Consider the following 26,308-nt stretch of genomic DNA (forward strand, 5'->3'; position numbering starts at 1 on the left):
AAAAGCTGACGCCATGGGGCGAATATCCTTCAGTTTCTCTCCCTTACGTGTCAGATCATATCTAATTTTCTATTTACCCCTCCTTTCATTACAGCAGATACTAGCATCTAGATTTTCCTTGCCCCATCAATCATCTCCTTTCTTCTTAATATTTAATTCCTCTTTATTCTTTTGATTATGTCCTTTCAGTATTTAAATATGCACATGTGTCCCCATTCTTTAAAAAAAGTGAAGTCATCTTTTAACCCAGTGGCATTGTTTATCTGAGAAACAATGATGTTGTCACCCTTAGTCACTCCTCTCTGCTCTCCCAATCATTGCTGGTCCCTTTCCCAGGTGACATGTCTTCTTGCTTTCTGAAATAGTTTTGTGCCTTAAGGTTGAGTCCTTAGTCATCCTTCTTCTTAGTGCATGCCCTTGCTTTCTGTGACTTTATGCATCCCTTTGACTTCAACCATTAGTCAAGAATAATTGACCAAAAATATATTTTAAGAGCCTTAATATCTCTCCCATGATCTAGACCCATGTGTTCATTTGCTTTCTGAATATCAAGGCATCTCAGAAACATGTTTAAAATCAAACTCATCATCTTTGACTGTAATTCCTTCTTCAAGTTCCCCACATATGAATGAGTTCCTTTCCAAAAGCATGTTCGTAAGTCCAACAAAGTTAGCCTAGGTACCCAACTAACACAATCAGCTATATAGTACTATACTGTAATAGGTTTATAATACTTTTCATGCATAATACATAGAAAACAAACACACACACAAAAGAAAACATTTTAAATCTTACAGTACAGTGCCTTGAAAAGTACAGCAGTATAGCGCAACAGCTGGCATACGGCAGCTAACATGGAGTGAACAGGCAAGAAGAGTTAGTGAGTGGAGGAGGGTGAGGAGGTGGGAGATGGTTGACCTGAAGGGTCATCCGCAGTAGGAAATAGAGGGCAAGCTGCAATTTCATTCCCATCTGATGTTGGTGGAATGCACGTGTGCATCTTTGCAAGTTCACAACTTGAAGGTTCACATGGAGGGGACTTAGTGTATTCTACAGAGAGCTTAATAGTCCAAACTAGACTGGGTCCCATGTGAAACTTGTGTCTTCCTTTATCTCAACTCTGATATCACATCTAATTCCATCACCAAGTCTAGGTAATTCTATTTAATAATTGCTTTGAATCCAGGTTCTAATTGGTTTGGATCCAGTTTTCTTCTCTAGTTATCTGCTTCTATGTTGGCATGAATTCTTTTTATTATTTTATTTTTCTAGAATATTAGAATTGCGTTCAAACAGGTTGATCTCCTTACCAAGGTGTCACATTCTAGTATATTCTCCCCTTTGACTTTCAATACATTTTTTAAAAGGGCTTCCCTTGTGGCTCAGTGGTAAAGAACCCACCTACCAATGCAGGAGATGCAGGTTTGATCCTTGGGTTGGGAAGATGCCCTAGAGAAGGAAATGGCAACTCACTCCACTATTCTTCCTTGGGAAATCCGATGGACAGAGGAGCTTGGCAGGCTACAGTCCATAAGGTCGCAAAAGAGTAGGACAGGACTTAGCTACTTAAAAACAGCAACAAAAGCCTTCTAAAAATCAAATCTGCTTAAGGTATACTTAATGTGGTTTCTTTCTGCTTTAAGAATTGTTTAGTCTCTGGCTGTTTTAAACTTCTGCGTGGTATGTAAAGACCTCAGTCTATTTTTATGCATGATCTCCAAACCAAAAAGTTTCCAAACAGACACAGAAAAGGAACTATTGCGCCTAACCATAACCCTAGGCAAAGGCTATATTTATCAGCTGGAGATGCTTGGTTTTTACTTTGCCAGTACTGTAGCTGATTCCTTCTGAGGTCTTTGCCTTGCTGATAACTATCAAACCTGAAATTTGTCCTCAGATGCAGCAAAGATAGAATGGAAATGAATAGAATCTTAAAAGGGTGTCAAATAATCTTTGTTTCATAGGTCTGGCTCCATTCTCTCTAAAATTGAGTTCATTTTTCAGTTTCGAATGGGCATGCTTAAAATGGGACTATGTTAGTGGGTCTTTGTGGGCATCTTAGTTTTGTCCTCCCTGAGTGAGTGAGTGAATTCGCTCAGTTGTGTCCGACTCTTTGCGACCCCATGGACTGTAGCCTCCCAGGGTCCTCCATCCATGGGATTTTCCAGGCAAGAATACTGGGGTGGGGTGCCATTTCCTTCTCCAGAAGATCTTTCTGACCCAGGGGTTGAACCCAGGTCTCCCGCATTGTAGGCAGACGCTTTACTGTCTGAGCCATGAGGGAAGCCCTGTTAGTGGGTCTTTGTGGGCATCTTAGTTTAGTCCTCTCTACTCACCCTCAAATTACACAAGTGTACAAAACCCACACGTGGAGTTGACATTTGTTAATTATTTACATTTGTGTACCAGGTTATTATTTTGCTAGGATATCCGTATTGCCTTATTTAGATCTCCTTTACAGTTTTTAAAATGACTGATCAGGATTAGGGATTAAGTCTTTGATCAAAGTGTGTAGTAAAGTTAACAAATCCATGTCTCTGAGTCCCACACATGTGGCGCTCTTCCACAGATACTAATGCATTCCACTAATGCTAATGCATTTGTCATAGATTCTTAAAGGATGTGATACGATAAATATGTGCCTTTCCTTATTAAGAAGATATCTAAATTTAAATAATCCAACAAGAAAATATTACCTTAATTTAAAATATAATTTTTTAACCCCTATATTACCCCTCCCCAATTCCCTCTCACACTGGAAACTACTAATTTGTTTTCTGTACCTGTGAGTTTGCTTCTTTTTATTATTATTATTATATTCACTACTTGGTTGTATTTTTTAGACTTAACATTCAAGTAATATCATACAGTATTTGTTTTCTTCTATCTGACATTTCACTTGGCATAGTACCCTCCAAGTTTATCCATCTTGTTTCAAATGGAAAATTATGTGTGTGTGTGTGTGTGTGTGTGTGTGTGTGTGTGTGTGTGTGTGTGTGTATTTATGATTTTCCACAGTGGCTGTACCAATTTACATTCCTACAAACAGTGTATGAGGGTTCCCTTTTCTCCACATCCTCTCCAACATTTGTTTGTGTTCTTTTTGATGATAGCCATTCTGACTGGTATGAGGTCATAGGTCATTGTGGTTTTGATTTGCATTTCCTTAATGATTAGTGATGCTTGGCATAGTTACTTGTGCCTATTGGCACATCTGCATCTCCTCTTTGGAAAGAGTGTTTATTCAGATCTCTGTCCAGTTTTTAATTGGGTTGTTTGTTTTTGATGTTAAGTTGTATGAGCCGTTTATATATTTTGGATATTAACCCCTTATCAGTCATATCATTTGCAAATGTTTTCTCCCATTCAGTAAGCTGTCTTTTCATCCTGTTGACGGTTTCCTTTAAGTTCAATTAGGTTCCATTTATTTTTGCTTTTGTTTCCAATATAGGGGTAGGGAATTAAGGGACACAAACTATTATGTATAAAATAAGCTACAAGGATATATAGTACCTCACAGGGAATATAATAGCCAATATTTTATAGTAACTATAGATGCAGTATAACCTTAAACATTGTGAATCACTGTGTTGTATGCCTGTAATTTATGTAATATTGTACATTAACTATAACTCAATAAAAAATATAATTACCAAATTAATGGATTTGGTCTTATTGATAGTACTATAGCCTTTTACCCCAGCAAGTATCCCTAGTTATATCCTTAGAAGCCAATGTGTATTTATCTGCAACCTTATTGTAATATGTTCTAAAGATTCAAGATGCTCTCTGGATTTAATTTTTGCCAGATGACATTTAAACACTAGAGCTGAATTATAAACGAAGTTGCTTTTATGAAAACAACAAAGAGTGAGTTTATGAACTTGTAAAGTTGGAAACCAAATCAGTATTCCAAACCAAACCCCATTGCTGCTATCTCATTAAATAGCATTGGGTAGACGTTTAAAGATTTTTATACATTTTAATTCAGGTGGTAACTTGAATTAAAACAACATTGATTTTTTTTCCCCTAATTCACTCTTGGTCATGTGTAACATACTAAAAATCAAAATGAATTCAGTACTATTTGAGTCTGTCTGTGTAACAGGGTATTAAATTTTTGGAGGCTTTCTTTCCCCATGCTAATTTTCATCATTTTGCTGTTCCTTTTGTTTGCCCTGGAATTTTAGCTTTTTAAAATTACTGTTCATTCTTTTCACCATATATCCCAGTCTTTAAACATTTAAACTTTGATTAGGCAAAGAAGCAAGAGACTATGTATAATGATGAAGTTGGAACGTCCCTGAACAACCTGTTAGCTCATCTTGGAAGAAAAGTGTTGTGCCAAATGATCTTAAAGTGCTCATGAATAGTGTTGTAACAAAAGTGGGTAGGGAGATAAGCGTAAAGGGCAGTTCTAATGGAAGGAATGATAGTAAGATACAGCTTGGCTGAACATGCTAATGCTTTGTGAAGACGCTATCTGCTCTTGCTGCTAAATTAGGTACATATTAATTTAGCAGCTCCTATAGCTATGTGCTATTTTACAAAGTGAATTAGAAGAGAAAGAAAATACCTCTTAGGATTTAGAAGTATCTCATATGACAGTAAAATTATTACATAGAGAATACCCATTTAACCCAGAGTTTATGATACATTAACTGTGTGGATACATTCTGAAAATAAAAGTGGGAGAGGCGGGAAGGAATTTCATATGAAGGTAGCCGTAGGCTCTACCTACCTTGAGTTTTTAGCTTTATACTGAACTTGGAAGTGACTGAGACTTTTGCTGTTTCTGTTTCCTAAATGCAGAATTTCAGAGTGGGAAGATCAGGACTTTAGCTGAAAATACACCTATATTAAACCAGGAGTCTTTGGCCGTGGCATTTGGGCACAAACAGTGGGAAGATTTAAGGAACTGTGAAGATTGATCATGGAAATCAAAGAGGAAGGAGCATCAGAAGAAGGCCAGAACTTTCTGCCTACCCCCCAGGCAAATGACACCGGGGACTTTCAGTTCACAAGTGAGTATAAGTGCACCTCCAAATTAAATAATGTTGTTCCTTTGCACTATTATTTTAGTGTTCTAAGTCTATGATACGTCTCTCCTCTTTTATCCTGGGTGAGGGAGATAATAGTCTATGAAATGGTTCAATATCAAATAGAACCATTGTTCTTGAATGTGTATTAAGAACAGTATATAGTTTCTTTTTTTGATAAGAATTTTGATCTTTATTTGAAGATCAATTGGAAAACTAAGACAGTACTCGAATTTTGAAAAAATCACTCTGGATGTTGATGGAAACCTGATTGTGGATGCACAGAGAGGGTCCGAGACACCATTTAGGGGGCTATTGTGGCACACTTTCTATTGAACATATTTCTACTCTCATGTGGAATTATTTTTTGAAACCTAGAAATTTTCTCTTTAAAACCAAAGACATTTCAGTTGGAAACATTAGGGCACAACGATTACACTAGCTGCTTAGTGGTTGCTGCCGCACCTAAGTCACATCAATAGAGCAAGCAAGCTTGGTTATTTGGCCAGGATTAGCATTTGAACATGAGCATTGGTTTTTGTGCTACTTAAGTAATTAAAATCACTGGAAGAAGTATATGTTTCATCTCATGCTTAACATTCTAGTGTTTGGGTTAGATTGTTTAGCATAAACTTTTTAAAAAATTTATTTATTTTAATTGAAAGCTAATTACTTTACAATATTATAGTGTTTTGCCATACATTGACATGAATCAGCCATGTGTTGTGTTTTATTCAAAAGATTCTTATCCAGTTATTTAGCCCTGGCAAACATATGCCTAACCTCTCATTTCATTTACATTATAAAAATAATCTTGAGAAAATGACACTGGTTATATAAGTTTATTTGAGTAATTTGATGGTCAGAGCTAACAGCAGAATTGTTAATTGCCTTAAAAAAACCTACAGTACTTTGAAATTAATAAAGACCTACCTAATAGTTGTCAATCTAACCCCTCTTAGAAAGTCTAAAATTGTTAAATGTCAGTAGGAAATAAAAGTAAACATAAATGCAAAAAATATGGACTCTGTACATAAAAAACAGATGGTTTTTATACAAAGAGATGGTTCTAACAGTTGTCAACTGAAAAAATAGTGTACAACATACGAGTTATAAGTTATGTTTTATTGGACAAAATGAAAACTATAGCCCGGGAGACAGCATTTCAGATAGCTCTGAGGAACTGCTGCAGAGAAGCAGGGGGAAAGGTCAGTGTACATGTGATTTTGGTGAAAGAGGAGTACATGCAGTCAAGCACATATTTCTGCAGAAGGTTTCTGCTATTCTCATGAAGGCCACTGCTAGTTATGAGGAGCAGGTGCCACCCTGAAGGATTTTAGTACTTCTCTAGATATGAGGAGATGCAAGAACTGGGCTTATGAAATTGTCTCCTGAAAATATCTATCTGAAAACCTGTTCTGCCATTTTTTTTGTTGGTTTTCTCCAAATCATAGAGTGCCTCATTTATGATCTCTACCCTAAATTCCTTCCAGGGGATACTGAAGGTCAGCAGCTGCAGCAGCTCATGATTTAATCCTTGCAGAGGTGGATAGCAAATGCCAGTCTGTAGTGGATACAGTATATTCATGACTAAATGCTAATACATATAAATTTTATCTGATGAGTACACCAATAAAGATAAACAAGGAGAAGATTTTTATAATCTTTTATTTCTTAGTCAACCATGAGTGGTGACAAATGACATCCCAATTCTCAGTCACTCTTTAAGTCACTCTTTGTGCTTACTTTTTGTAGTTTTATTTATTTGGTTTTATATTTTTTATGATCTCTATTTCTTTTTTTTCTTTTTTTATTGAAGTATAGTTGACTTACGATATTATATTAGGTGAAGGTGTACAACATAGTGATTCATTATTTTTATAGATTATAGTTCATTTGATGATATTGAAAAAAAAAAATGGCTATATCCCCAGTCAGCCACTCTTGTTTAGGAAGCTCTGAAACAGACTGTGGTCTTAACGAATCCATCTACCATTTTATTACTTGCCACAGCCTTACCTTTCTATCCTCTAACCATTAGATGTTCCCATTTCCTTACCTTTGTTCTCAAACTTACTTTCCCTCTCACTTCATCTTAAATCATTTAGCCATGTTAATAGATTTTTTTTTTAACTGCCAAAAAAGGAAAGAACATTTGACAGAATCCTGATTTGAGCTATCAGTAAATTGGCAGAATAACTGCCATCATCGTGTCCTGAGTAACCTAACTAGAAATAGCTCTTTAATTATTTACTATTAGCACAAGGTTGAAATGGTGTGAAGGAGAAATCTGTTTCAGAGACTTGGATGAGGTCATCCTTGTGAAGGGTCCATCTCTGTCGACATATATACAAAAGAAACAGAAACAGATGAAAAATATGTTTTGCATTTTTCATGCCTTACAGAAACAATATTTCTGTTTTACGACCATGGAACTAAATAGAGCAATCAAATCTTTAGCCATATCTAGTTTTGCTATAAATATTACATCCTGCCCTGAGAATTGACTTGTTATATATGTCTGGATGATTAACTGAGTTTATTTGTTCTGCCAAATAATGTTGGCAGACCTTGTGGGCGTTTATACATTGTGGGCAGGGTAAGAGTTATATATGTTCACATGATTTTGATGAGTTAAATATATTCAATCTGAATTTGTGCCTATTATTCATAGGCATTCAGAAGACTCCAGATGAACCACAGTTGGAATTCATCCTTGGTAAGAAATTCTTATTCATTTATAGCTATAAATGTAATAAGCCTTTTGTACATACAGTTTACAACTTTAGGTATGTTACTGATATCACTGTTACTTATAATATATTTTTACACATTTCATGAATATTATTCTGTAAAAAAAAAAATCATTCTATAAGGTAAGTGTTATTTTCCCCAGTTTATAAGTGAAGAATCTGAGCTGTGGAGCAGGTCAGCTTGTGACCCAAGGATTGAGGACTTCAGAGGTGATGGGTTTGTATCTGTCAGTCAGATCTGCTGACCACAAGTCCTTTGCCCAACACTCATTCTAATACAGTTTGTTGCAAATCATTACTCAACATCCACGTGTCTAATTACTCACTCCTTGAGAGGTTAACTGGGCTCATGTAGAGTTTTCCTTTGTCCTTCTTTATGACGTTTACAAGGTCTGTGCTCCCCTTTGGTCACTCAAAAATATTCCCTTGCTCTTCCATGTTGATATTGTGGAGAGATCCTTGACTTTGAGAATTTAATTTAATTAATTTATTTATTTTTTAATTTTTATTTTTACTTTATTTTACTTTACAATACTGTATTGGTTTTGCCATACATTGACATGAATCCATCACGGGTGTACATGCGTTCCCAAACATGAACCCCCCTCCCACCTCCCTCCCCACAACATCCCTCTGGGTCATCCCCGTGCACCAGCCCCAAGCATGCTGTATCCTGCATCGGACATAGACTGGTGATTCGATTCTTACATGATAGTATACATAAGAATTTAATTTTAATTGAAAGTTTTAACTTGCTTAAGCAACTCTAAGAATCTATCACATGTAGAAATTTGTAAGTTTGTCAAAGGATGAATTAAAAATGTGCACCCCTACAACACTGTAAATCAACTACACTTCAATAAAAACAATTTTTGCTTATGTAGCAGTAGTTTAAAAAAAAATGCATATCCTGAGGCTGGTCCACTACTTAGCTAGTGAGTAGGAACTTGAATTGGTTATGACTACAAAGTGCTATTAGGGAATTAGTTGCAAGATGGCATTTAAAGGGGGTAAAAATATGGTTCCTATGAACTATTGAGACTTTTCTTCTTTCATTGTCCTGAAGTACTTTGAAATGTTTCTAATATTTTTACATTTATTTGTATGAAATTTTACCAGATATATTTTAATATCCAAATCATTGAATGTCAATACATACATATTTTATGAAGTTATGGGCAAGTTGAAACATATATCTCCACTCTCTGTAGTAGTTTGTAGTGATTTGAAGTTCCAATTATTTTAGGAATATATATTTTTATTATATAATGAAATGTTTCAAATTTACATCTGTCACTCAAAATATTACAGTTTGAAGCATAACTTATTGAGAAAACAGTCATAATTTTTTTGCTTTTGTTTTCTTTATCTTTCTAATAGGTTTTATTTTTTGAAAAGTTTGCAGTTCATACCAAATTTGGACAGAAGATATAGAGGTTTCCTAGGTACTTTCTGGCCCCTACATATGTATAGCCTCTCCCATTACCAGCATCCCCCAGCCAGAATGGTACATTTGTTACAGTTGATGAACTCACAGTGACAGATTATTGTCATCCTAAGTCAATAATTTGGGGCTTTCTGGGTGACTCAGTGGTAAAGAACCCACCTGCCAATGCAAGAGAAACAGGAGACCCAGATTCAGTCCCTGGGTCAGGCAGATTCCCTGGAAAAGGAAATGGTAACTCACTCCAGTATTCTTGTCTGGAGAATCCCATGGACACAGGAGCCTCATGGGCTACATACAGTCCATGGGGTCACAAACAGTCATACATGACTGAGACTGCGTAAGTCCATAATTTACACTAGGGTTCATCCTTGCAGTTATATATTATCTATGGGTTTGGACAATGTATAAACATGTGTTCATCATTATAGTATCATACTTAGTATCTTCACTGCCCTAAAAGTTCTCTGAGCTCTGCCTGTTCATCCCTGTCTTTCTGGCAATGCCTGGCAACCACTGACAAAGATATACTTTATTTATTTATTTATTTATTTGTCTAGAAAATTCTCAGATGTTGTCAAATAAAGAAAAAATCCACTTTTCGGAAAGGGAGCCAAGTATCAAAAAAGACCTTGGCACCTCCTGACTCACTAACTATAACTCTTGTTACTTGAGACTTACTCATCTTTTATTTTTAAGATAATATATTCATTTTTTTCAACCTTTCAGCAAGACTTCTGAAAAATGAAGAGTTGTTAGACTCATTAAAAGTATTTCAAAGCCCAAAGAAAGCTTTCTTGCTTGAATCCTGGAGAACAGGGGAAATCTGAATTAGGCAGAAGTAATCAGAGTAGAGGCTGTTAGTCAAGCATGGAGACAGAATGCATGGAGCAAATACCTATCTTCTATTTCAATTAAAGTTTCCTGTCTTTTTCAAAGAGTATACTAATTGTTTTGAAAGTACAGTCAAGTTTGGGAACAATGCTGTCATCACTTACATTTCTGGCTTGAATCATAGATTTAAGAGGTGAGCAGCTCTGAGAATTTATTCATAATAATATTTCTCCCATTTAAAAAAGCAAACTTTAATTTTCTTTTTTCATATCTATTCAAAAAATACACTAGAATTCTTAACAACAGGTAATTTTATTTTGTCATATGGCAGGAAATCCTTGATGAGTAAACAAAAGAAAGTTATCTAGAATCTTCAGGGAATTGTGTTGTTGATCCTGGAATATGTATTTCCTAAACTGTTTGTTATACTTCTTAGCACTTAAAAGATCCTTAACTGTACCATTTCTTGAAGATTTTTTTTAAACTATTCTTTCAAAGACATCACAGCCAAACCCATGTAGGTTTTAGTGTATATTTTTGTCACCATTTTTTTCTTTAAGTTTTTTTTAATCTCACAAATTATTCAAGACTTCATCTATCATATAGATAGCTTCATTTCATAATTAATAAGTGAAACAGTAGTATTTTCTTAAATATTTTTTCACTGTTTAAGAATATGCATATTTAATAATGAGAAAGAAAGCAAAGCATCTTACTACAAAAAATCTAGAAACAGAATAAGGATGTGAGAAACTTTTTTCCAACTAATTTTTCAACTAAAATTTTTTTGGAGGTAGATTTTCTTTTATTGAAGTATAGTTGATTTACAATGTCATGTTATTTTCCACTGTACAGAAAAGTGATTCAGTTATACATACACATATATGTATATATATACATTTTAATATATTCTTTTCCATTATAATTTATCTCAGGATATTGAATATATCTCCCTGTTCTATATAGTAGGACTGTGTTGTTTATCCATCCAAATAATTTTTTTCTTACATTTGATTCTCGAGTCTGTACCAAAGTATTCAAATAAATTGAGAGTTTCAGTGGCCTTGCTTTTTAAATTGTGAACAGCCAAACTAATTTTGTAGGTGTCATATTATTTTGTATGAGTTACTTTCCATCAAGGATTTGTTTCTGTCTTGTCTATATAAAATCATTATATCTTACTGAAGTTCCATTGCTATATCTTTATTCAAGTTAATCAGGTGGGAGATGTCTAGTCAATTGAGCAAGTTGATTGGTTAAAAATATCTTGATAGTAAAAGATAAACATGTACTGATAAGATGAGGATCGCATGCTCATCGTCAATAGTATTTCTAGTGGTTGACTGCGTTTAAATTGTGTAATTCACCTGTACACTGATAGCTATGCTTTCACGTGTCTTTGATTGTTTAACTTAAGTATATAGGTACCCTTTTTATTTTCACAAAGAGAAAAATTAGTAAAAATCCAAGAGAATACAGATTTTGTTTACAGTTTAATAAAATTGTTTTATTTCAACAAAGCTGGCATTTATGAAGAGGGATCATTTCTCACAATCAGATAACATTTCTTTCTTGAAACCATTGTGGGAAATTATATATAGAATTGAGTCATTTGACAAAGATATGAAAGAAAAGAAATTCCTGTGAACTGTTTCTTAAGTTTAGTTCCCTGATTATACTTATCACACTTATTGTCATGCCTCCATTTACTACCTCCAAAGTGAATAGAATACTTAAAGGAATGTTTTCATATTTTTATATGGACACCACATATATCATGAATCCAAGGCAATAGTCACTAATGCACGTTAATCTGTAGGCGAGAATGGCATGTGTGTATGTACATGTGATTCTTGTGTTTTTCATTTAACAGCATGAGGTCACATTCTTGAAATAACTTACATGCTGATGCCTGATACCTGATGAAAGCCAAGTGAGCAGTTGCAGGGTACATTGAAACACACGCTTTACACACATCACCAGCCTTGGTGTCACTTATAGGAACATGGCGACATGGTGGAGGGAGTGAAATCCCTAACAAATGCAAGTAATTCATTCATCTCAACTTTACTGGGAGCATAGAAAACTTAAAAAGTACTCTCAGAAAGTATTAAGTCTTGTGTAGGCAGAAACAGGGCAACTCTATAGACTGTGCCTGGGGGAGGAGGAGTTGGTGTGGAGAACAGAGGGCCTATTTGGGGCCTATCTTGGACATAGAGTCGAGGCAGGCCTCTGTGGGTCCGAAGAGACTTAGGCAGGGTGTGGAGGCTGATTTGGAATGTATCCATACTGAACACAAGATCCAGGTGACTCTCCCAGCCTGAGGGGGCAGACTATAGGAGATACTTACGCAGCAGGTAATAGGGTTGGAAGAATGAGAAGACTGGGGCTCGAGGGTAGGAACTCAGGTTGCTGGTTTGATTGGGCATGAAACCAGGTTATGAGCTGAACTGGTCTTGAAGTGAAATTGGAAATTGCAAATAGTGAAGGACTGTTTATTGGGCCAGTAGGATGTCAGATTCATGGGGTCGCAAAGAGTCGGACCTGACTGAGCGACTGAACTGGGAATGTCAGAGTCAGAATAGGACAATGTTAAGAGAGGGGCGGAGCCAGTGAGTTCCTGCTCCCAGGCTTCTTTTAGTCTCCCTCATCTGCACCTGGACTGAACCTCTGGATGATAGGATCAATCCTGGTGCTTGGGTGTTGCTGAGACTCTAGTGAGTAAGGGTTAGAGAGAGGTGGGATTCAATGTCAAATGATTGTTCAGTTCCTCACCTTTTGTGAAGCTGTTTTCTCTTTTAAGAATGATAAAATGATTTTTTCCCCCCAGAGACTTCTTCCTCTTGAATTGAAAAATGCATCAGTTCTTTTCTACAGATTTTATTAGCACAAAAAATAAGGTTCAAATTATTTGAGGTTTGAGGTTCAAATTATTTAATAGATCCTTGCTTTATATCTCTGTTTTCTCTAAAGTTAATAAACCCATATTGATTTCTATAATTTTATTATTAATATAGTGAGAACGATATCAGATTAAAATCAGTAATAGACCATGCAGATTTACTGCTGCAATGTAGTCCTGTGTCATCATACATTTTCAGATAGCTAATCCTCTTTTTAAAAAATATTTATTTATTTATTTGGCTGCACCAGATCTTAAAATAATTGCAGCATTTGGGATCTAGTTCCCTGTCCAGGGTTTGAACCCAGGACCCTTGCATTGGGAGAATGGAGCCTTAGCCACTGACCCATGAGGGAAGTTCCCTGACAACCCTCTTGATTTCTGTTTGCCCATCTCATTTCTTGACTTTTCTTCTAATACCTCAAATATAGAACTGATAAAGCAAAGTTTGAGCCACTCCACTTCATCCCCAACTCAGAGTCAATCAGCATGTGTTATTTATTTTTTATAGTGAAACATATATTTTAAAGATGGAAAACTATGTAGTCATTAAAAATCATCTGTCAAAAGGATATTTTATTCAACAAGGAAATGTAAGAGTTGTCAAAGCAGGCTAACAAACTGCATTTACAACAAAACCCTTATTTAACTGTGTCTGTGTGCACAAAATAATGATCGGAAGAACAGGCATGATAGACTTTAATCATGGGTCTCACAACTTGGAAAAATTTCCATTTCCTTTGTTATGCTTTTCCAGAGGAAAGTATTAAGGTATTTTATTAAATATTCCAAAGTTTCTGCAACATGCTCATATAAATGTCTTAGCTGTTCATTTATTTAAATAAACACCCGAATAAGCTGAACAAGAAAAGGGGGCATATTTGAAGGGGTAAAATTCTGCTCTTTGCCTTCAATTAACTCTTAGTATAGCTAAAGAGATGAAACTAGTTTTAGTTTCGTTCAGCCTAAGACTCCTGAAGTCATTAAAAAGATCCTTAAAAGCTAAGCTAATTTTCAAGGTCTCTAAGAATATAGAAAGATCAAACTAATATGATAAAAAGTAGTCAAAGGCTTTTCAAGGCAGACTTGTGTTGCACTTAGTCACTCAGTCGTGTCTGACTCTGCGACCCCATGGGCTGTAGTCCTCCAGGCTTCTCTGTCCATGGGCATTCTCCAGGCAAGAATACTGGAGTGGCTTGCCATGCCCTCCTCCAGGGGATTTTCCCAGTCCAGGGATAGTGTTCAGGTCTCCTGCACTGCAGGCAGATTCCTACTATTTGAGCCAGCCAGGTCTCCCTTCCAAGAAGATTTAACTAAAGCCAGTTTGTGAAGGAAGAAAACAGCGCTCAAACTGGGAGCAAAGGAGGAATCACATTCTAGACCAGGACAGCAGCAGATGTTTGGTTCAGGACAAGATAAAGACTCTGAATTCAGAATACACACTCACACCAGGTTCATGCAATAAGTACTTATGTATTATTATACCAATTTATGTATAAAAAACCAGCTGTCTTGTCTTCCTAGAAGAGAAAATAAAATCTGTATTCTCAAATAAGTTTCTTGATTCATCTACTTCCCGGTCCTTTGAAATCATGGTATGTACTGAAAAATCAGTGATTCCAAGTACTTTATAGAAAATTATTTCACATTTACTCTGTAAGCCATGTCAGTTCTGCCATATATAATGTGACTAAATAAACAAACTGAAGTACACCCTTGTAGAAACTCTGTTTTCTCTATGGAAATAGAGATTTTTTTAAAAAAAAGGTCTGTGGACAGGCAACCCACTATATATCTGGACCAGGTAAATGATGTGTAACAGCCTAGAATTCAGTGATTAAAATTCATTTCTATCACAGCATTATGTCATGGTACAAAGCCAAGATGTCCTTGAGTTGGTAACTTCAAATATTAGAGTGGCATTCAATAAGGACAAGGAGAATGCTGATTCTAAAGGCTCTGTTCTTCTCTTGGATCATATATGTGATTCTATGTACTGATTTTAGGTTTTCTATAAATAGCTCCTATATATCTAACAGCCCAGCTAGGAAAAAAAAAGAAAAAAAGTCACGTAAGTCATGTGATCAGTTTTCTGTGTTCAGAATTTGAAAATGTGTATAAAATATTCCCAAATTGACAAGCTGCACAAAAACTGTCTCATCTCTTTATAGAGGTGGCTTTTATAGCTTGCTAAGGCTTTCATTAACCTGCATGTCAGATCCATTCATAGTTTATGAATTGCTATAAATCAGTCATTGTTTTATATGTTTCTCGGAAAGAAAAAAAAAAATTAAGGAAGGCAAACTTGCCAGTTTTCTCCTGTGTTCACACTTCTCCTCTCCTGCTGATCTTTGTTTTATAAATGATCATAAAGCTCTGACTTTTTTAAAGCTCCAATGGGAAAATGGAAGATTTTACTGTATCTTTAGTATTTTTACCTTCTATGTGGTATTATAGGTAAGCTAAGGGAATACTAAGCACAGAGGTATATTTTTATATTTAATCTATTGATTAAAATATTAATAAAAATATTACCTCTTCATATAAGCTGCAGGATGATTTTCAAGCAAGAGAAGCAACTGTTAAGAATGCACTTGCTCTATTTTGTTGCCTCATTATAAGTTCATGGCCATTTTCTTTATTCCTATAGTGTGATACTTCCCTTATAAAGCATTACATTCCATTGAACAGTCATTTTGAGGAGCACCTTCTAAGGACAATGTATTATGGGCACAGTAAAAGCTACTGGTTTTTGAGTACCTGCCGTGTGCTTCTCTCTTTGCAAACAAGATGCTATGTTTTTCCTACCACAGTTCTACAGGATAATAACATTAAAAATAGCATACAGAGTGAGGTAAGTCAGAAAGAGAAGAACAAAATATCATGTATTAACATATACATTAATATATGGAATCTAGAAAAATACAGATGAACCTATTTGCCAGGCAGGAATAGAGACACAGAGAACATATATGTGGATATGTTGGGGGAGGTGAGGGGGATAAAGCTAGTGGGAAGTTGCTGTACAGCATAAGGAGTCAACTCAGTGCTCTGTGATGACCCAGAGGGCTGGGTGGGAGGGAGACTCAAGAGGAAGGGGATATATGTATACATATGGCTGATTCCAGAGAAGGCAATGGCAAGCCACTCCGGTACTCTTGCCTGGAAAATCCCATGGACGGAGGAGCCTGGTAGGCTGCAGTCCATGGGGTTGCTATAGAGTCCAACACGACTGAGCGACTTCACTTTCACTTTTCACTTTCATGCATTGGAGAAGGAAACAGCAACCCACTCCAGTGTTCTTGCCTGGAGAATCCCAGGGACGGGGGAGCCTGGTGGGCTGCCGTCTGTGGGGTCGCACAGAGTTGGACACGACTGAAGTGACTTAGCAGCAGCAGCATGGCTGATTCACTTTGTTGAACAGCAAAAACTAACAACATTGTAAAATGTGTTGTTGTTCAGTTGCTAAGTCATGTCAGACTCTTTTCGACCCTGTGGACTATAGCACACCAGGCTCCCCTGTCTTCTTCTGTCTCTCAGAGTTTGCTCAAATTCATGTCCATTGAGTCAGTGATGCCATCCAACCATCTCATCCTCTGTTGCCCCTTTCTCCTCCTGCCCTCAATCTTTCCCAGTATCAGGATCTTTTCCAATGAGTCGGCACTTCACATCTGGTGGCCAAAATAATGGAACTTCAGCTTCAGCATCAGTCCCTTCATTGAATATTCTGGATTGATTTCCTGTAGGATTGATTGGTTTGATCTCCTTGAAGTCCAGGAGTATTCTTTAGCACCACAATTTGAAAGCATCAAGTCTTCAGCGCTCAGCCTTCTTTATGGTTCAGCTCTCGCATCCATACATGACTACTAGAAAAACCACAACTTGACTATATGGACCTTTGTTGGCAGAGTGATGTCTCTGCTTTTTAATATGCTGACTTGGTTTGTCTTAGCTTTCCTTCAAGGGAGCAAGTGTCTTTTAATTTCATGGCCGCAGTCACCATCTACAGTGATTTTGGAGCCCAAGAAAATAAAATGTTTCACTGATTCTACTTTTTTCCCCTTCTACTTGCCATGGAGTGATGGCAAGTAGATCTTACATCTCAGATGCCATGATCTTAGTGTTTTGAATGTTGAGTTTTAAGCCACCTTTTTTCACTCTCCTCTTTCATCCTCATCAAGAGGCTCTTTGGTTTCTCTTCACTTTCTGCCATTAAAGTGGTATCACATGCATATCTGAGATTATTGATAATTCTCCCAACAATCATGACTCCAGTTTGTAATTCATCCAGGATGGCATTTTGCATGATGTACTCTGCAAGGAGTTAAATAAGCAAGGTTACATAAGTTAAATAAGCAAGGTATCCAGCCTTTTCATACTCCTTTCCCAGTTTTGAACTAGTATGTTGTTCTATGTCTGGTTCTGATGTTGCTTCTTGACATGCATACAGGTTTCTCAGTTCAGTTCAGTTCAGTTCAGTTGCTCAGTCGTGTCTGACTCTTTGCGACCCCATGAATTGCAGCACACCAGGCCTCCCTGTCCATCACCAACTCCCTGAGTTCACTCAGACTCGCGTCCATCGAGTTGGTGATGCCATCCAGCCATCTCATCCTCTGTTGTCCCCTTCTCCTCCTGCCCCCAATCCCTCCCAGCATCAGAGTCTTTTCCAATGAGTCAACTCTTCACATGAGGTGGCCAAAGTACTGGAGTTTCAGCTTTAGCATCATTCCTTCCAAAGAAATCCCAGGGCTGATCTTCAGAATGGACTGGTTGGATCTCCTTGCAGTCCAAGGGACTCTCAAGAGTCTCCTCCAACACCACAGTTCAAAAGCATCAATTCTTTGGCGCTCAGCTTTCTTCACAGTCCAACTCTCACATCCATACATGACCACAGGAAAAACCATAGCCTTGGCTAGATGGACTTTTGTTGGCAAAGTAATGTCTCTGCTTTTGAATATGCTGTCTAGGTTGATCATAACTTTTCTTCCAAGGAGTAAGCGTCTTTTAATTTCATGGCTGCAATCACCATCTGCAGTGATTTTGGAGCCCCCCAAAAATAAAGCCTGACACTGTTTCCACTGTTTCCTCATCTATTTCCCATGAAGTGATCAGGGGACAGATAAAGTGGTCTGGTACTCCCACTTTTTTAAGGATTTTCTTTAAAACTCTGTTAGCCTTTGTCCTGCTTCATTTTGTACTCCAAGGTCAAACTTGTCTGTTGTTCCAGGTATCTCTTGACTTCCTGCATTCCAATCCCCTGTGATGAAAAGGACATCATTTTTGGTTTTAATTCTAGAAGATGTTGTAGGTCTTCATAGACCCAGTCAACTTCTGCTTCTTCGGCATCAATGTTTGGGGGCAGAGGCAGCTTACTGCGATGGTGAATGGTTTCCCTTGGAAACAAACTGAGATCATTCTCTCATTTTTGAGGTTGCACCCAAGCACTGTATTTCAGATTCTTTTATTGACTGTGAGGGCTACTCCATTTTTTCTAAGGGATTCTTGCCCACAGTAGTAGCTATAACGGTCATCTGAGTTAAATTTGCCCATTTCTGTCCATTTTAATTCACTGATTCCTGAGATGTTGATCAGTGTTCACCCTTGACATCTCCTGAGTGACCACATCCAATTTATCTTGATTCATGGCCCTAACATTCCAGGTTCCTGTGCAATATTGTTCTTTACAGTATTGGACTTTAACCACGAGACACATCGAAAACTGAACGTCATTTCCACTTCGGCCCAGCTGTTTCATTCTTTCTGGAACTATTAGTAATCACCCTCTACTCTTCCCCAGTAGCATACTAGACACCTTCAGACCTGGGGCGCTCATCTTCTGGTGTCATATCTTTTTGCCTTTTCATACTGTTCTTGGGATTCTGGCAAGAATACTGGAGCAGGTTGCCATTTCCTCCTCCAGTGGACCATGTTTCGTCAGAAGTCTCCACAATGACGATGATCCACCCATCCTGCATAGCGTGGCTCAGAGCTTCACTGAGTTACACAGCCCCTTTGCCACAACAAGGCTGCGATCCATGAAGGGGAATTAAAAAAAAATAGCTAACATTTACTGGGTGCTTGTTCATTCAATGTACATTGTTGTAAATAATTTACATATACTATTTAATTCTCGCAATTCCATTTGTAAGATAAATGCTCTTTTAAAAGAATATCATCTTTGTTTTATAGGAAAAGATACTTAGACATAACAATTAAAGTAACTTGAACCCAGGAGTCTCCCACATTATCTTCAATGGAAAGATGAAAAATCTAAGGTTCCCAGTGATCAACTTCCCAAAGATCTTATGGAAGATGAGTGGCAGAGTTGGGATCCAGGTTGACTTTTGTGCAATCTGAAGCCTTTAACCGTTAGGCTATACTCCCTCCTTATTTCTAAAAAAATTCCTAGATATTATAGAAACACACTATACGGTCAGGCAGATTATGATAAGGGCAAAACAAAGACATAAGTCAAGAACTATGGGAGTACGGAGCAAGCAGTGATTAACTATAACTGTGGTATCAGAGACAACATTTCAGAGGACGTGGCATTTGGACCAGGTCTAGAAGATGAGCAGGATTTCTGCCTGTTTAGATTTTTTTTGTTTTTATTTTTATTTATTTATTTTTTTACTGTACAAAATTGTATTGATTTTGCCATACATTGACATGAATCAGCCATGGGGATACATGTGTTCCCCATCCTGAACCCCTCTCCCACCTCCCTCCCCATCGACTCCCTCCGGGTCATCCCAGTGCACCAGCTCCGAGCTCAGTGTATCATGCATCGAACCTGGACTGGCAATTCGTTTCACATATGATAGTATACCTGTTTCAATGCCATTCTCCCAAATCATCCCACCCTCGCCCTCTCCCACAGAGTCCAAAAGATGAAACGGGAGTCTATTATACAGAGTGAAGTAAGCCAGAAAGAAAAACACCAATATAGTATAATAACACATATATATGGAATTTAGAAAGATGGTAACGATAACCCTGTCTACTGGTTTAGAAGAGACACAAGAGACAATTCAGGTGAAGGTGGTAGCCAACTACACACACACACAAAATAAAAAACAAAAAACACCCTACATGTCGTTTCCCAAGGTGATGAGTTTAATGCTCATTTACATTTTCCTCTTTATTACTTATAATCCCACTCTAAAAATAAATTAAGGCTCTAGAAATCTCTTGCAATATTTTATAATTGTCACACATACATTAGAAGCTTGTTTTAAAAATCTAAATGAATGCAAGTCTTTAAACATTATTGGATCACTTGCAAATTGTATTTGGGTATCAGGAAGAACTGAGTCTCACTGGCTTTGGAGCTAGGCTATAGTGAAACTCAGGGAAGGTTCAGGCCATGCTGAGCTGGATACAATGGGCTCTGCGCCATGCTGTGCCCCTGACAATTACCTACCTACGCAGAGCTTACAGACACAAGAATTTGCCTGACTTATCTTTCTTGGAGCTATCTCAATTTTGACAGAATCCAGTAACTGGCAGCACTTTTGAAGAGAGATTTTTTTCAGAACAACAGTATATCAGCACAACAACCAGAGTAACAGACAATGATTTTGCATTCCCGGTTCAAATTTCAGTCTGTGATCTGAATGGGGAGGTAATGGGAGTGGGAAAACTGCTCTTGCCTTTTAGCAATGTGTTTGTTACCAGCTGGCCATGCAGCGTTAGAGAAATGACACAATGCCTCTGATTCTCTCTTTTCTTTTCTGTAGAATAGGAACAGGTGTCAGTAACTACCTACTATAGTTCTTGTTAGGATTAAATGTATTAATATATAGAAGCACCTGAAATGATATCTGTACTAATATACTTGATGATGGGTTAACCTTTGCTACTTTGGATATAACCTTGAATAAATCACTTTGTCGTATTCAGTGAGTACTTTTTTGAACAGGGGTCTTGGAACTGCATTTTTGTGCATGACAGTTTGCTATCACACAGTGAACTCCTAAGTGCCTGGTGTTAAGTCTTACTGGCTTTGAGGCTACACTAGATGAAACTCAGAGAAGTCTCAAGCCATGCTGAGCAGAATCTGTAGCCATGCTGTGCCCTTGACAGTCGCGTGCCTATGCAGAGCTTACAGACACAGGAATCTCCTCGATGTGTCTTTTCCCATTTTATCTCTGATCTTACAACAGACCTGCCGGGTACTGCTTACTATTCCCCTTTCACAGGTGAAGTCAGTCATTTGCCTAACGGCATAGGACTTGGAGTGGAGGAATATAGGTTCTTAATTCCAAAAGTCATGTTCTTTGCAGCCAATTACTAAAAGTTCAGAATGGGGGAAGGGAAGACCAGAAAAGGTTATCTAAGACCTACATCATGTTTTTGTACTGCTGAAATAATAAGAGATTTAATTGAAGGATGAGAAAATGAACCAATTTGAGCTTCTATTTTTAAAAAATAATAATGTTTATGTATTTGACTGCTCTGGGTCTTTGTTGTGACATGCAGGGTCTAGCTCCCTAAACAGGGATTGAACCCAGGCCCCTGCATTGGGAACGTGGAGTCTTAGCCACTGGACCACCAGGGAAGTCCCTTAATTAGAGCTTCTTAACAGAACTGTCATGTGAGTAGTGGTTTCTGCTGACTCAAGATTTAATGCATGTTGCCTCTGAAACATAGCTGTTCTTATTGCCACTGGTCATAATTCTAGCTTGGTATCCCTTAGGAGGTTGAGATACGTGGCATCAGTTAATAAATGAAAAGTACGTAAGAGAACAAATGTCTTTTTTGGCCTCACTTCCTATTTGCCAGGAGTGTACCATTTAACTGAATTTTGTTGCTGTGACTTATATCAACTATACCTATTCTTCTGTTCCCATCTCTTTCTAAATAATAAACCACAGGAACATTTAGTTAAGGAAGGTCAGAATTGATTATTCCACCTGGCTTTCGCAAATTATTTGTTAAATTAGAGGGGTTTTTTACACGCTCACATTCTGCCTTCTTTATCTGTCTCTCGAGCATGATCAACGTGCTCCATCCCATGTATTTATCTTTGTGTGCGGTTTACCTAATTACTGTCTTCACCCCATTGTCTAATCGCTGAAAGTGCTGGTCACTGGAACAGGTCTACCTTACCGCATCTGTTGCTACTTATGGGTAATTGAGGAATCAGGACTGCCCTGCAGCTTGGTTCACTAGGAAGCCGCTGAGGTTATGAGGGAGCACGGTCCCATGATGCTGTCGTATGTGTGGCTGAAATGTGTCAGTGCAGCTTCTTGCTGAGCAGATGGCATCCAAATATACTAGGCTGCCTGGGAACCAAGCCTGGGAAAAGACCTGGTAGAGATTAAAGAATAGCCCCTCCCCATGTTCCCCGTTGGGCTTTTCTGATGGCTCAGTGGTAAAGAATCCACCTGCAATGAGGGAGCTGCTGCTGCTAAGTCACGTAAGTCGTGTCCGACTCTGTGCGACCCCATAGACGGCAGCCCACCAGGCTCCCGTCCCTGGGATCCTCTAGGCAAGAATACTGGAGCGGGTTGCCATTTCCTTCTCCAGTGCATGAAAGTGAAAAGTGAAAGTGAAGTCACTCAGTTGTGTCCGACTCTTTGCGACCCCGTGGACTGTAGCCTGCCAGGCTCCTCTGTCCATGGGGATTCTCCAGGCAAGAGTACTGGAGTGGGTGCCATTTCCTTCGATGCAGGTTCAATCCCTGGGTCAGGAAGATCCCCTGGAGGAGGAAATACTCCAGTATTCTTGCCTGGAGAATCCCATGGGCAGAGAAGCCTAGTGGGCTACAGCCCAGAGGGTCACAAAGCGCTGGACACGACTGAACATGCATGTCCACTGTACAGAGCAGTCTTCTCCCGAATGCCTCTTACTTGAGCTTTGACTTTCTGCAATTGTCACTGGTGGTGCTCTTCCGGTTTTACAGCAGCAGAAATTGACTTTCAGAGGGGTTGAATGACTTACCTGAGCTCCTGTATCTGGTACAGGAAAGCCCATAGCTTTGCACGTGCTCAGCCCCTACTCCTCCATTGCCTCTTCTTGACCTTGACAGAGACTTTGCTCTTGGCTGCCACCTCTGGGGGGGTCGGTGAAAGAAGTCAGCTTGAACAGGCAAGTTATTCCCACATCAAAACTTGCTCAAATTCAGAGTATCACTTTTACCTTAATATTCACAAAACTTGAAACACTCTCTTGCTCTAAACAGTTTCAAAGTCCATGGCTTTAAATGATACTTATAGGTCTTTACCTCCAAAATTTGTAATTCTTGCCTTCACTTCTCTTTTTTCTTTCTTTTTTAATTGAAATGTACTTGATTTACAATGTTGTGTCACATTCAAGTGTACAGCAAAATGATTCATTTATACATACATACATATATATATATTCTTCTTTCAGATTCTTTCCCTTTATATGTTATTACAAGATACTGAATATAGTTCTCTGTGCTATACAGTAGGTCCTTGTTGGTTACCTATTTTACATATAGTGGTGTGTATCTGTTGATTCCAAACTCCTAATTTATCTCTTCCCCACTCCTTTCTGCTTTGGTAACCATAAATTCATTTTCTGTGTCTGTGAGTCTGTTTTATTTTTTTTTTGTAAATAAATTCATTTGTATTATTTTTTTAGTTTCCGCATTTAAGTTATATCATGATCTCTGTCTTACTTCCCACTTAATATGATAATCTTCCTCCTCTCTTTTTCAACTGGCCATTAGATATCTCCACTTGCTCATCTAGAAGGTCTTGTTTTTTAAGGATATCAAACACTTATTGCATATTTCTTATGTTCCAGGTACTTCACCAATTTTATCTTATGTAATCCTCATAATAACTCTGATTAGGCACCATTCAGTTCAGTCGCTCAGTCGTGTCCGACTCTTTGCAACCCCATGGACTGCAGCACGCCAGGCTTCCCTGTCCATCACCATCATGAATGTTGAGTTTAGTTTTTAGGCACCATTATCATCTACAATTTGGAACTGAATTATGGAGAACCTGAGGAGTTGAGATTTGAATCCAGGCAGGCTCACTCTAGAGCTCATTCTCTGAGTCACTGTGGATTGTGTGACTTTCAAGGAGTTAAAGAAGGAAAATGTACTTTTGGCTATTTCAGACACCAAGAGTCGTTTTGTTGTTAAGGGGAAGAAATATCCTGGACTTAAATAAATCAAGGAAAATGCATGAGAAGGGAATACACCTTTAAGACCAAGATTTGTAACCAGAATTCTCCCTCACTTTTTCTATTTCTCATTGTATCTTTAATTCTGTGTCTGAGAGGTAAACCATCAGATCTTAGAATCTGGTCCCTGGAGGACTTGGAGAAAGAAATGGCAACCCACCCCAGTATTCTTGCCTGGAGAATCCCATGGACAGAGGAGCCTGGTGTGCTACAGTCCATGTGGTCACAAAGAGTTGGACACGACTGAGTAACTAACACCCCCCTGGAGCGCTTCCTTCCTCTAATTTTGATCCTTGCTCTCCATGCCACAGTGTCATTTGCTCAAGACACTTGACTTCCTAGGAGGTATTTTAAACTCAAGATAGTTAAAACCTTGATTCCCATTTCTGTCTGCCAAACGTTTCATTTCCCCAAAGATACCCATCTCCTTAAAATATATCACCATCTATTAGGTTATGCAAATCCTCACACTCTCTTTCTTGATTCTTCTTTTCCCCAACCTCATGTCAAATCCATCATCAAGTCCTGTATTTTCTGTGTTGAAAATACGTTTGGAATTTGACCACCTCTATCCATTGCCACCGACAGCATTCAATTCTTAGTGTCTATCAGCTCTCACCTGGGCTGGTTACCAAAGTCCTCCTGGGTCTACTTACATCTGCTCTTGCCCCTTCACACTCTCTTCCTAGTGAAAGAGCCAGAATAAATAATTTAAAAATTGAATTGTGATTTCTTTACTTCCCCAGTTAAAACCCTTCAGGGGCTTCTAAGTGAAACTACTTAGAATAAAATCGACAGTAAGACAAATATCACATGATATCACTTATACTTGGAATCCATTTTTTAAAAATAATATAAATGAACTTCTTTACAAAACAGAAACCGACACACAGATTTTGGTAACAAACTTAATGGATACCAAAGAGGGAAGTCAGGGAAGGACTAAATTAGGAACTTGGAATTAATATACACACACAAATATATATAAAGTACGTAATCAATAAGAACCTACTATATAGCATAGGACATTCTAGTCAACAGTCTGAAAAACCTATATGGGAGAAGAATCTGAAAAATAATGAAATATACATATATATAAAACTAAATCAATATGCTGTGCTGTACACCTGGAACTAACACGAGATTGTAAGTCAACTATACTTCAATAAAAATTTTTTTAAAAAGAATAAAACTGAAATATCTTACCACACTCTAGACGGATCTTGGGGAGCAGGCCCTTACCTGCACTGAACTTCCAGCTCACTCTGCAGCCTCACTGTCATCCTTGAGCATTTTCTTTTTGCTTCTCAAACAGGCCAGACATTTGAGTCTGGACATGTGTTCTCCCCCAATCAGCTGGTTCTTGGTATGTTTTAGATTTCAACTCAGATTTCACCTCCTCAGAGAAGCTTTTCCTGATCCATGCTCCCCCCAACACTCTCAATTTAATCACCCTGTTTAAAATTCTCACTAAATTATTATTATTTTTTTAACTTTATGTCTCGCTAGACTCTAAGCTCCATATAACAAGGAACTTGCTTTGCTGTTCACTGCTATGAGGCTGTCACCTAGAATCATGCTGGGCACACTGAGACATTCAGTAAATATCCATGAACTGAACGTAGGCATGAAAGCCGTTGCTTCTTGACTCACATTGCTTCATAAAATAAATTTCTAGATTTAGAAATGACCTTGAAATGTTTTATAATTGTTGCTAACACAATTGTTTGTAAAAAGCAATTCATTTTAGTATTCTCAATGAAGACAGTTATTTAACTGTTGATATTTTGTTGTTTGCAAGTTATACTAAGATCGGCAGAACCTGACTGCCCTCGGGGTTCATCTAGAGAGAACCGACAGAAGAATCAGTCACGGGCTGAGTTGATCAAGTGGGTTCTGTAGTTAGACTGGATAGTTGACAGTTGCTTTCTGTGTGGATTTTATGCCCAAAATTCTTCACAAAGTGACTTCAAGATTCCTGTATTATGATAGCATCAAGAAGTAAACCATTCCCTGTGAAAGTATTAGCTGTTCTCAGTCATGTTCAACTCTTTACAACCCCATGGACTGTAGCCTGCCAGGCTCCTCCATCGATGGAATTTTCCAGGCCAGAATACTAGAGTGGGTAGCCATTCCCTTCTTCAGGGAATCTTCCTGACCCAGGGATTGAAGT

The 26,308-nt window shown here is 37.9% G+C and overlaps 1 protein-coding gene across 1 annotated transcript in view; it reads left to right on the plus strand.

The window, feature by feature from the left end:
* The window catches only part of INPP4B (inositol polyphosphate-4-phosphatase type II B), a 723,258-nt gene that overhangs the window by 287,182 nt on the left and 409,768 nt on the right, over positions 1-26,308 (plus strand). The window contains exons 3-4 of the mRNA XM_052654320.1: positions 4,813-5,024; positions 7,714-7,758. Of these exons, the coding sequence (XP_052510280.1) occupies positions 4,934-5,024; positions 7,714-7,758 (136 nt within the window). The 5' untranslated portion in view covers positions 4,813-4,933. The remainder of the gene's footprint in view (positions 1-4,812; positions 5,025-7,713; positions 7,759-26,308) is intronic.

This window comes from Budorcas taxicolor, chromosome 17 (genome assembly GCF_023091745.1).
Source record: "Budorcas taxicolor isolate Tak-1 chromosome 17, Takin1.1, whole genome shotgun sequence".
NCBI lineage: Eukaryota > Metazoa > Chordata > Mammalia > Artiodactyla > Bovidae > Budorcas > Budorcas taxicolor.